This window comes from Myripristis murdjan, chromosome 21, assembly GCF_902150065.1.
Source record: "Myripristis murdjan chromosome 21, fMyrMur1.1, whole genome shotgun sequence".
NCBI lineage: Eukaryota > Metazoa > Chordata > Actinopteri > Holocentriformes > Holocentridae > Myripristis > Myripristis murdjan.
The window spans coordinates 9197877-9210713 of record NC_044000.1 but is presented as its reverse complement, the minus strand read 5'-3'; the positions used below and the strand labels follow the sequence as shown (position 1 = coordinate 9210713).

The 12837-nt window shown below is 43.8% G+C and overlaps 1 protein-coding gene across 1 annotated transcript; it reads left to right on the top strand.

The window, feature by feature from the left end:
* The first annotated feature begins 6738 nt into the window (after nt 1–6738).
* On the top strand, nt 6739–11825 carry mstnb (myostatin b). Its single transcript, XM_030081239.1, has 3 exons — nt 6739–8209; nt 8657–9027; nt 9991–11825. Exons 1-3 carry the CDS (start codon nt 7831–7833, stop codon nt 10369–10371), a joined length of 1131 nt encoding a protein of 376 aa, XP_029937099.1. The 5' UTR covers nt 6739–7830; the 3' UTR covers nt 10372–11825.
* Nucleotides 11826–12837: the final 1012 nt, after the last annotated feature.

Genomic DNA, 12837 nt, shown 5'->3' with positions numbered 1-12837 from the left:
TAAAAACTGCAGTTACACTGAGGTAATTCACTTAGTAGTTTGCACCTTTCCCAGCGTTAGACTGACAGTGAGGGGAAGGAAGGCGTGGCAGGAAGTGTGTGTTAACTGAAGATATGCAGTTTCTATTCTCAGTGTGGCAATACCTGTCCAAGTATATTCATTTATAAACACTTCTGCCACCACTACATGGCCACCGCTACATGGCCACCACAACCTGGCTGACAAACTTCAAAGTGGCCGCCACTGCAGCGTTCCCCTTGTCTATTTGCTGTTCTAAAATAATTCAAAATGAGTGACCAGTCTTCACACGGAGAATCACAGTTCCCAAAAGGACGCATTAGCAGCCTTTCAGTCAATATCCGTGTCAAGTGCTTTGATTGGAAGACACATGTTTGAATGAAGACACAGGCATTTACACAGCATCAGAAAAACCTGATTTTTAACTCAGTGTGACAGATAAAGACCCTCTATATGGCTACCTTTGTATGGACATTCAGATTGACTGTGGTTGCTCCTTGTTTAGATCACCACAAGGAAATCTGGTCCGTGCCACAAGATTCAAAGATGGATCTCTTGCCTGTGTCAATGCAAACACAGATGATACCATAATTCATATAATTTGATACCATTTTTTTATCGACTTTTCCCTAGTGTTGACATCACATTGGAAATTCAACTGTGATGTTAAGCACAATATCCAAAAAGCAGAGTTTATGACATCAGCATCAAGGCAGCATCTTTGATGTACAGCCTCGAAAACAGATTGCTATCACCCAGGATGGAGTCAGCTCTGTTTCACTTAGGCCAGTATGTAAAGTGAAACTAACCTTCCAGTATTTGATTTATGAAGAAAGTGACATGACCCAAATCCTGGCTGTTGCATTCTCTTCATGACAGCTCATACAGCATACAGTACAGCTGTGGCGTAGTCAAAGCACCCTTTTGGTTTCGAAACCCAAGCTTCACAGAAAGCGAATTTCAGTGGGAATTTTACATTATCAGATCTATGTCATTTTATCTGAAGCGAAACAAACAGCAACCAATTATAAAGGAATGTGTCATGGGGTAGAATTGTATCATCCCTAATCTTTACAGGATCTTAGGGAAGGCCGCAAGAGATTAATCTCTCCATGTAGATTAGTGCAAAATACATTTTGTGTTGATTTTAAATGCCATAGGTCAGGGAGTAGTAATTTACAGCACACCATCATATTTCTGCTGAGAAAACCCACTGACAACAGCCCTTTCATTATCAGTTACCTCCCGGCACACCTAAGCAATGAAGTTTGTAAACTGAAGCTTTTTTGCCATTTCAAGAAGATTAAAGTAATATTTTGAATGATGCAGCACTGAAAGTAGTGGTGGATGCAGTTACACACAGCAGGAACACGGCATCTGTGTCTGTTTGACTTTTTGATAAAATATACATGAACATATGAACTTTATTTTGTTGTAATCTGTTGGCCACTATTATGCATTTAAGGAAATATGTTCTTAGGGAGTATCTTTGGGGAGAAGGCAAGTGGTGAGAATACCTGCCATTGTTTTCTATGGCTTATCAGCTTGCGTACAGAATTATTTTGATTGACACTGATGCCCACCATTATTGTTTATCTCCACAATGTTGTAATTACCACAACAATGTTGAAGCATGTAATTTGTGAGAGCCATTGTAAAGGGTGGTGTGGCAGTTTTCCTTCACAGGAGAAGAGAATATGTGTATAGCATGCCTCATCAATGCACTTGGGCTTAGCTGGCAATAGAGCTCAGCTAGTAATATGACTTGCAATTATGTGCAAATCTCAATGACATCAGTTACAGCACCAGTGCACACATTTGACTTGATCTGATTTTTGAGGCGCTGACCTATAGCCATGTTCTCTTTTTGTCCAATAAACAAAAAGCAGACACTTCCCCTCCTCATTTCCCCTGGATCATAAATCATATAAAACAATTAAGCAAAGCCTTCTACAATGTTTTGTGCTTATAATAACATTCATTAAGGACTTTGGCAGTTGTCATCCCCTACTGCAAATATATCAGCTCTCCCTCCCTGGTGTATATATCTCTGGCCCGTGCCACACTATTTTAAGTAGCCATATGCACTGGATTAAAATGTCATGGTCTTTGAGGGTTGCATATTTGTGCTGTTGTCCACTATAGGGCAGATCATGGCAGTACTTCTTGGTTAGGCATTATACAATGACACAATGTTGAAATGAAAAAAACCCAAAACAAACTAGGCCTACAACATTGTTGGCTAGAAATAAAAGTTGTTGAGTCCACCTCTGTTGAGAAGCCAAATCCTGTTGGTGAAGTATGTCAGTCGTCCCTCGTGCCCTGGTTTCTTTGTGGTTCAAAGACCAGCGGGCGCCAGTGATCTGGGTTGTATTGTCATGTTGTATGCAGAGTATCCAAGAACTTTGTTAGCCGCTACGACTGTGTATACACCACTTCCTGCAGCATCACTTAGTCAGCGTGACCTACTTTGAGGTCCTTGTCTGCTGGATGGATGGCTATTTGTACTGGTTGAGGCTGCCTAATGGGTGCGTTGGGCAGAGGTGAAGAAAGTGCTCCTCGTTGTGGCTGCATCACAGGATCTCCAGGGAGGCCCTTACAGAAGACCTTCAGCCCCAGGAACCTTTTGTCGGGCCAGAGAGAAGGACGCCCTGGCAGCTCTCTGATCATGGTCAGAGACCTGCCACAAGCCAAGGTTTTCAAGTGAGATCCCTCGCCAAATCAGGGGTCTATTAATAACTTCCTTGGTAAGAGGAGAGAATTTTTGGCCCCAAGACAGCATCGATGGGCAGGATAGGCTTTCACGGGTGGGGTAGAACATAACGATCCATAGCAGTACTTGCTAGAAGTGGACAACATCCACTGGGACCTGGGACAGATGCGGTCTAAGAAAGATGATATCCAGCTGGAACCACAGTGCTTCAGCAAGACTCGAGCTTTGAGACAGAAATGGTACGAACCATGACTGTGGCCATGATCAGAGAGCTTGGGTCATTCAGGTTACCGGCTTTTGAGACGGGTGTTTAGACACACTCTGTTTGTAATCCAATGCAAACATAATGCATAACCAAACTATGGCAATTAATAACTTCCTGTTCTTGGTAGGTAGAAGCTGTGATGACAGTTGGGGATTTCATCTTGGACAAATGGTAGATGTTTTCTGGTTGAATGCAGCAGTCCCTCAGCACTGACAATACCAGTAAAGCAGTTACGATCCACATACATCATAACTGACCTTACTGACCTTACAGACATCATCAGATACCATGGAGACCTAGAACCTCCAACACACAGAAAAACAGACTTCGAATACACCCTTTGTCCAGGCTGAATGGCAGAGGGCCAGCCCGCACACACCTTCTCATCTCATGGCACATCGCATTCAATGTAGGGGATGTCGCTGTAGCGGCTGTCTACCTCCACCCACTGCTGTACGGCCCGGGCCACTATCTCCTCGGACAGCCTCTGGGCGTACTCCAACAGCACAGGGTTGACCTGGGGCGAGTCCTCCACCGAGCCTGTCTCCGACTGAACCAAGTAGGCCTTCTCGCCCTTTGTCCTCTTGGCTTTGCCATCCGTCTTTTCCATCGAGTTTGCATTCTGAGCTGCTGAGTTCCTCCTCTTGGATTTGACACACCCCATACTCTGGAAAATGTAGCATTGATTAACTTGAGGGAGGAAAGGTGGGGAGGGTCAGTGGCAGTTACGTGTGAGCAGTTTTGTTCATAGCGCATAAAACAAAATGCTTTCCTTTTGTTTTTTGTTGTTGGGTTTTTTTTCACGTTGATATTTCCATTATGATTTTCAATATATCAGGAAGGTTTCCTGAAGCCACACCTTTCAGCTTCCTCAGTTCCTCCTTAGCTTTTTTCTGTTGTTGCTGGTTTTGGTCAACTATCATCCACTCACTCTCTCATCCATATCTGCGTATAAATATAAACTGTTAGGAGATGCTATATGGCAGAGGATGGTGACTTCAGAGGGCACAGGGGGGCTACCAGCTAGGAGGTCCATCCCTCTCTGGGACCGGCGGTGGTGAAACAGCTCTGGTCTGTCCTGCTCCTTGGCTGACTTGAACTCATCCCTTCCTTAACTGCAGACAGAGAGAGAAAGAGAGAAGAAGAGAGGGGGAGAGGGAGGATTTCAGTGATTTATTTTCCATCAGAGGCAGCCTAAAAATACCAGATGGTGGGGACGAGGAAAGGATTGTGAACGATTTTCGCAGTAGCTGTGGCATCTACATGACACAGGCTCCAGTAGGCTGGGTGAGGCCTCGGCACGCCCCCCCCCCCCCCCCTCCCCCCAGCTCTGCTGACCTCTGTGGGGTCAGAGGGCCTCTTTTATTACAAGCCAGCAACTACTTTTGCACATCAACTGTATCATTCACTCATCCACCACTACATCAGTGTGTCATGAGTCACTCCCATGGCCTGTTTAGTCTAACACAGAATAGAAAGGACTGTCTCTGGCTTGAATGCACTGATGCTGTTTTGTTGTAAGCCTGCGTGTCCATCTGTTCTACTAAGCGAGCTTCACAAGCCTGATTCAGTGTGACAGGTCATTTTCTAGGACTAGGCCTTAGCGCACAGTACACAGCAGGAAACATGTGCTCCATTCAGGAAGATGCATATTGTAGGGTAGCCTACAACACGCAGGTTGTGAATGATTTATGCAGAGAAGAAAGTCCGTCTGTGGAGGAAATAATGTCCACAGAGCATCAGACGCCCACAAAGGAATTTGATCCCTGGCATAAATCTCCTGCAACCTCTGACGTTATGGTAATGGGGTTAATGGTTTGTAAAGCAATATTGTGTTAATATGCATCAAAGTGTGAATGCATCCCTTGGCTGTCAGACTGATGGGATTTGGATTAAGCTCGACACAGACTTTCCTGAATCACACAGTTCACAGCTTTGTGTTTGCGTAGTCGTGCATAAACTGAGCAGTCTTGCTGCATTGGAAATACCTATGCAAATCATTAATAATAATATTTCAAAATGAACAGCATGTCCCGTGAACTCCTTGCCTGCAGCCTAGCCCATGAGGTTATACATACTTTTCAGAGAGCAGAGTAACAGCGTCAGATTACTCCCCATTCCACCAGAAATAATCCAGTGAGAAGAAAAAAAAGCCAAGGTCGTTTAAGTAAATAATAATCCAGACACAGTCGGGGATCGCGTCGGTTCTCCAGCACCCATCGGCTTTTCAGACAGCCATGGGCATCCGAGGACTTCAACTCGAAACTTAAAAGGTATCGATTGTAGGCAATGTGCAAAAGACGAGGTAATCTCCAAGTTGCTGCTCATAGGTTTGGTTACAGCAGGATGAGCCGCTGCGCATCCGGCTGTTTAAGAGCTGTAATTCCAAATAATCTTTGAAATAAAAATCATCACAGGAGCAGGAGTCGGATGGACGACAGACTGTTCCCTTTTCCATTCACGTCGCTCCACAGCACGTAGGAGCTCCTCAGCACTGGATCAGATGGATCGGAGGGTTTGACTGACTTCAGTGCAACGACACTTATCGGCAATTAGCCGTGGTGCAGCGGTGTGGAGGGGAGGAAACGCGGAGCAGACGGTGCGCATTGGACAGCGACTCTCCGCACTTTGACTTGTGCAATATCGCCCTCTTGTGGCCCCGCTCTCAAGTACAGCTTGTGTCAAAAGAGGGTAGCCTGTGCGATTTTTAGTAATGATGATGATGGTGATGATGCTGTGGATTGTGATGGTGGTGGTGCTGGTGGCGAAAAGCAACATCATTTTTGTTTTTTGTTTTTCCAGCCAATAACAAACTAAATTAACTCAGCATTCAACAGTTTTACCTGAAAGCAGGAAAATTTTTAATAATACGGTAGCAACCTATCTTTTGAAACATCAAGCACTTACACTGTAAAAACTCAGTGCAGTTTAGAAAAACCAACTACCTCATCTTAAATCATTTACAAATACAGAAGTGCTTATCATTTTCAACTTATCACTATCAACTTTTGAAATTAAAATCATGAGCTCATGACTTGTTGCTCATAGCCTAATTCTGAGTTGATCTCAACCTGAAGGCCAGTCACCACACTGATTATAACTCTTAGCTTGTCTGCTGATGATAAAAATGAAAACAATTACTATGGGGGAAATTGGATCCAGGTCAGTCCCTATATCCCCAGTGTTTTATAAGCTTTAGAAATATTGAGAATCTTTTGTTTACCTAGCATCTATCTGTCTATCTATTTATCTATCTGCAGATCTGCACTCATTCATTAGGCTTATTTGCACTCCATTGTTATAAAACTGGGGAACTAGAGGCCTTTTAATAGCAGCAGGTAACTTTTATAAGTCCTTCGCTTGAGAGGAAAATGCATTTGTCCACCTCTCAAACGCAAACAAATAAAGATGATTGTTATCGCATGGGAAAATATGTGATAACAAGTCCTTGGATGCCATTAAAGTCCTGTGATATGATGCATGTCCAGCAGGGCTAACGACCAGCCAGTGGTCAAAGGTCGTAATCTCAACATTTTATTTCCACCTCAAAATTTTCTAAAGACAGAGCACAGAACTAATGAAGCCACAGAACGGTGTTGACCTGTCTTGGCAGATAAACCAAATGGCCAGTTGACTTGCAGTATGTGATATTAGGCTGCATGGAAAATGGTTCTAGTGATTTGTGTCATTTCACTTTGCAAAATCCTTTCAGTAGCACACGCACAGTGAAAAGCGCGCAGCTCATCATCCACCACACCTCTCTCCGGTGAGAATAACACGAGAAGCACGTTGATCAGTGAGGGTTTGCCTTTTGAGACAAACATTTATGTACACTATTTTCTAATGTGATGTTATCCTGAACCCACTGAGGGCCCACGCTCATGTTTCCAGCGCCGTGCATGATGTTGTAGCTGCTGATGTTTGCCACACGATGGCACTAAACATCTTCTCTTAAAAGACATTTCTTGGGGCAAAGATCAATACTGTTCATTATCATATTGTTTTTATCAATTTTGAGCTTAAATTGGCCCCCTAAAATCCAGAATAGTTTGTCAGATTGGCATGTGGCGTTTTACTGTCAATAGATCAACTTGGAGTTGTATTTGTTTATATGGAGGGGATGCATTTCCACAGCCAATCAGACAGAAATGTGGATATAAGTCCATTATTATTACTGGATTTGACACTAACAGAAATGTAGAGAGAGAGCATATAACATTTGGTGCACTCGGAATGCCTGTGTTTCTACTTAATAAGTGTGGATGCAAGTTTAAAGAAAAAGAAGAAAAAAGTTAAATATGCCTATCCAGAACTCAATGACATACTTTAATTATTATTGCGCATCCTATTTTATTCCAATTATGAATTTGATTTTTTGTTTGTTTTGCTCCATTAACAATCTGTCTTATTTTGTAGGCATTAAAATGTCCTGTTGGGGTAGGTAAGCTTAGAGTTTGAAGTTCATCCGAATATTACACAGCACACCTATTTTGTGGTCGCATCCTTGCGCTGATTTCACCATCAGAAAAAATGAATTTATCCATCTGCAGACACGTTTAGCACATGCTTACAGCCTCAACTGTTCCCAATCCCTTTATGGTTTGACAGCGAAAAAAAACTTTTCATGTCAGTCGGTTAAATTCATTGTTGCCAGTCCAGCCAATCATAGTATTTGACGACACAAAAGAGGCTAAAGTTGGAGTATATAAAGGTGTGCGCTAATAAAGTATGATGCCTGTCAGTGTGGGACATTAATTCAAATCCAGTTCAGTCGCGCACCAGCTCCAGCACACACCAAGGGATCCTTTTTAAGGCAAACTTCGCACCTTAGACAATGCATCTGTCTCAGATTGTGCTGTATCTTAGCTTGCTCATGGTTTTGGGTCCAGTGGGTTTGGGTGACCAAGCGACGCAACAGCAACCCCCCGCCACCGTAACAGAAGAAGTGGAGCAGTGTTCAACATGCGAGGTGCGACAGCAGATTAAAACCATGCGATTGAACGCGATCAAGTCCCAAATTCTAAGCAAACTGCGACTCAAACAAGCGCCCAATATCAGCCGAGACGTGGTGAAGCAGCTCCTGCCCAAGGCGCCGCCGCTGCAGCAGCTTCTCGATCAGTACGATGTGCTTGGAGATGACAATAAGGATGTGATTATGGAGGACGACGACGAGCATGCCATCACGGAGACAATCATGATGATGGCCACTGAGCGTAAGTTCTTCTCCCCAGTGTGACTTGTTTTCTTTTCCCTCATTGTCTGAATGATGCAAGGCACACTCAAAGGGAGCGCACTCGTTTCCAAACTAGGTTTTTACGCACGGGATACAGTAGAGCGCACGTTACCCAGAGAATGGTAGACTATATTTTGGCATCAAAGTGTAGGTTTTAGTGTGTATTTGAAATGCGCACATAGATCTGTGCGCACTGATGAGGCTAAAACATGGGGGCTTCATTAATTCGATGCATTTTGCCGGGCAGCTTAAGTGATCATTACGCACAAACGGATTGCAGGATCATGTTTATTAGTCCAGTCAAAGAGCAGAGCTGCATGTTTTGATTTTTTTTTTTTTTTTTTTAAAACAAGCTTACATCTGATCAATTTTGCAGTGCACATGGTCAGTGAATATAAGGAACCTTTTTCTCCCTGTCTCTGTCCAGCGGAATCCGTCGTCCAAGTGGATCGGGCACCAAAGTGCTGCTTTTTCTCCTTCAGTCAAAAGCTACAAGCCAATCGCATAGTCCGAGCCCAGCTCTGGGTACATCTGCGGGCAGCGGAAGAAGCCACCACGGTGTTCCTGCAGATCTCCCGCCTGATGCCGGTCACAGACGGGAGCAGACACATACGGATCCGCTCCCTGAAGATCGACGTGAGCGCTGGGGTCAGCTCTTGGCAAAGTATAGACGTCAAACAAGTGCTGACCGTGTGGCTGCGGCAGCCGGAGACCAACTGGGGCATCGAGATTAATGCCTTCGACTCGCGGGGAAACGACTTGGCCGTGACCTCCGCAGAGCCAGGCGAGGAAGGACTGGTGAGTTTAACTTGAAATCCCATGCTGAGATTTAGGAAGATTTATCTTAGGTGATAAATGAGCAGAGTCGGGATCAGTATCACTTTAATTCAACAATTAACGCACAGGAAAATAATCTTGGTGGCATTTGTGAAGAAGTATTTATTGCTGCAGCAGGACTCAAAAGAGAATATTATGAGATTATGAGACGTCCTATTGGACCATATCACAACACCCCAAAACTTTCAGGGTCTAAAAGAAGATAAAAAGACTGGTTATAAAATAACTACTTTCCAGGACTCCCTGGAAGAAGAGAGCTTGTATCTCAATGGGACCTTCCTGGCTAAATAAAAGATAAATAAAATAATATAAAATAAAATAAGCAACTGTATCAGATTGTCTACTCATCTGCACATGATGATACCTGTAGGGTAAGCTTCATGCTGTGTGCATTGAGGCTTTGCAGAGACAGCAAGGAGCTAAAGACTGCTGTATTCAACAAAAGGGAGAAGAAGTCAACATTTAAAAGACCTGTGTAAATTGATAATCAGCACAGGCTCCATGTAGGCGCACACCTGCATTTGGACACATGCCCAGTCCACCAATAATCTTGAATCTTATTGCCTGATTACATAAAAGTTCACCTGCCCCAAATTCCTTAAAGTCTTCTGTGTGACTGTACAAATCAGAGTAATTGCCTGCACGCACACACTGGTACTATCAGTGACAAACACATCAGACGGCTCAAATACTGGCACTGGGCTGTGAGGCAATTAGAATACCTTAGACGGCTGTGGTTAACCAACCGTCAAATGATCTAATTTCTTTAAAACTCAGAGTTTCATAATATTATCATGCCATGTTCCAAAGGTCGAGGGCGCCAGTTTAGGAGATGTAAACTGAATGCTGTCATCTGCCTCCTTTAGCAAACCAAGCTGTGCTGTTTTCAGTGTATTCATGCACAGTCTTCTCTGTTCTGTGCAGCAACCATTCATGGAGGTGAAGATCTCAGAGGTCCCCAAGCGCTCCAGGAGAGATTCAGGCCTGGACTGCGATGAGAACTCGCCAGAGTCCCGATGCTGCCGCTACCCGCTCACCGTGGACTTTGAAGACTTCGGCTGGGACTGGATTATTGCCCCCAAGCGCTACAAGGCCAACTATTGCTCCGGGGAGTGTGAGTACATGCACCTGCAGAAGTACCCGCACACCCACCTGGTGAACAAGGCGAACCCCAGAGGGACCGCAGGCCCCTGCTGTACCCCGACCAAGATGTCGCCCATCAACATGCTCTACTTTAACCGCAAAGAGCAGATCATCTATGGCAAGATCCCCTCCATGGTCGTGGACCGATGCGGCTGCTCGTGAGTTGGGACAGGGGCCCTGGCAAAGGGGGAGACCGTGGCTCAGTCCAGTTTCCTACTTCAGACTTGTTGACACAACCAATCCACCATTACCAGTGCTTTCCTGCAGAACACGGTGCAATAGAACCAGAGTAGAGGCAACAAACAGCCTGACCTTCCCGCTGAGCAGCGCTTTCACAACCAACATATCGCATTCTGTTGTTTTTAGTTTTTGTTTTATTTTTCTTTCCTCCAGTGACATCTTAGCCATAGAGGCTTGAGGTCAGATGGATGCAGGAACACAAACGCATGTTGGACTTGGGAGTGGATGTAGACAGAAATTATACAGTTATCCAGAAACTCTTTCATCTGTCTCAATGTTCTGTGCTCTGTCCATTTATTCAAACATGCTGGCAGAATATACTCAAACATGCACATACGCCGTCCACTCTGCACTTTTTCCCCACTCAACCTTAACTCCTACCCCGTTTCCAAGCAGTTACACCTTTTGCTAAGCTATATATTTGTGATAATCATTTTGAGAATTATGTTTTCAGAGTGAAACCAGGAATCCTCATGGACTTTTTGAAAGGGCTTGGAAAACCACAGCTGGTGACACTTAAAGTGATATTTCACACTGGTAGAACAATGACATTTTTTAGTACACACGGATTTATAGGAATCTTGACGGCAAACTCACAAAATTCAATGCTCGCCACCACTTGAAAATCTAGTCTAAAAATTGTAACAAACACATCTACATATCTGGAGAATTAGATGCAAGTAATCTACTTTTTTCCATGTACTGCATCCAACATTTTAAGAAGTAATTTTCTATAATCTCAGTTATCGATACCGAGAGCTGATGGATAACATCATTGGAGGTTGATTGCTTGTGAACTTCAACAGAGGTGTGCGTGCTGAAACGTGAAAATGTTCTAGCAACGTTAAATATCGCTCTTAAGCCTTGACTCGTCTTCATGTACAGTGCCATACATACACACCGACACACATAATGAAGGAGCATTGTTGCTCAATCATAAAGCCTCTTCACTATCCAACAAAACAGCCTGACCTGCCCGATACACTTGAATTATTCTGATTGTAAATTCACAATACTGGACAGAAGGACTTGAACTGAAGGCACAATGAATGCAGCCTACACATGAAAATGTGTACAAGACAGAGACATGGATTATTGAGATGTATGAATGTTGAGATCATGCTTAAACTCTGTCTTACGAACAACACAGTTTGCACTATGGCACACCAATAGAAAGAATTGGTTGCTACAAAAGTTGTAAAAACTGATTTTGATATGTTTGCTAATTTGTATTGTATACATATGCCATTTTTTTCCATTAGCAGTTGCCTTTCTGAACCACTGTTGGTAAATGTATAAAACCACAAACTAGCAAGAAAAAGATGTACAACAGCAACTCTATATACTTGTTTAACAAATAAAGTTTCTAGCTTGTTTGTTAAGTTCTGTTTCTTTCAGTAGTTTTTTACCGACTGCACTTCACGAGAAAACAGTTCCTATCAACTGCACTTCACGAGAAAACGCTTCTGCTCACTTTTTGTGAAAAGTGGCTTTAAGACTGCTATTGTTACATAACTGTTCAAGAACATTTGGTAACAAGCCAGAGTCATGTAAACTCCCGACTTACGTCTGAAACATGTAAAGGACACATTGTCTTGACGCGTTCATATTGCAAACATGTCAGACGTAACACCTGAAAATGTCATTTGCAACCTTTTTTTAAATAGGCTTGATCAAGATTTGTCAAAGCAATAAAAACAGGCACCGAGGCACGGCTTTGTTTCTAGTGTGACTGCAGAGACAGCATGGTGTCATTCAGCTGACCACCAGATCATAGCCAAACTTGATGTTTCATTATCACAACACAACAAGCAGCAGGGACCTTAACATGGTCACATCACAGCCCCGTTTCACACTTCAGCAGATGAGCCATCTTTATGTCTTCAGCACATGGTGTAAGCTGATGAGTTACATGAGAAATGTGTGAGTGTGTGCTGGGCGCATGTGTGTATCTGCTGAAAGTAATGACACCACTTCTGCTTGCTTGTTCCTGATTACACCTGCACAGCCCCATCGTCGTAAGCCTGTTTTACTGCAAGTGTAATTCAGCCCAATTTCCCTGACTTTGCCATTTTCCTGTAAAAGGGGTTTTGGAGTCAGGGATGTTGAAAGCGCTGCTGTCTAATGAGAGGATGTGAACTCTGCCGTGCTCTGACAGCATGACCTATTCGACTGACGGCTTCATGGAGGCTTGACTTCCGCCCAGTAGAGGGCGAACTGAGCACTGCCCCTGAGAGCCACTTCCTTTCCTGCTGAGAGCTGGAAAGCTGCCATGACGATTGGTCGCACCAAACCCAGGGCGAAGTGGATCCACAGAACATTTCCCTGGGGAAGGTTTTGAAATTCTACCCTTCTCCTGTTGCTGTCTATGTCTGCTGACGATGGTGT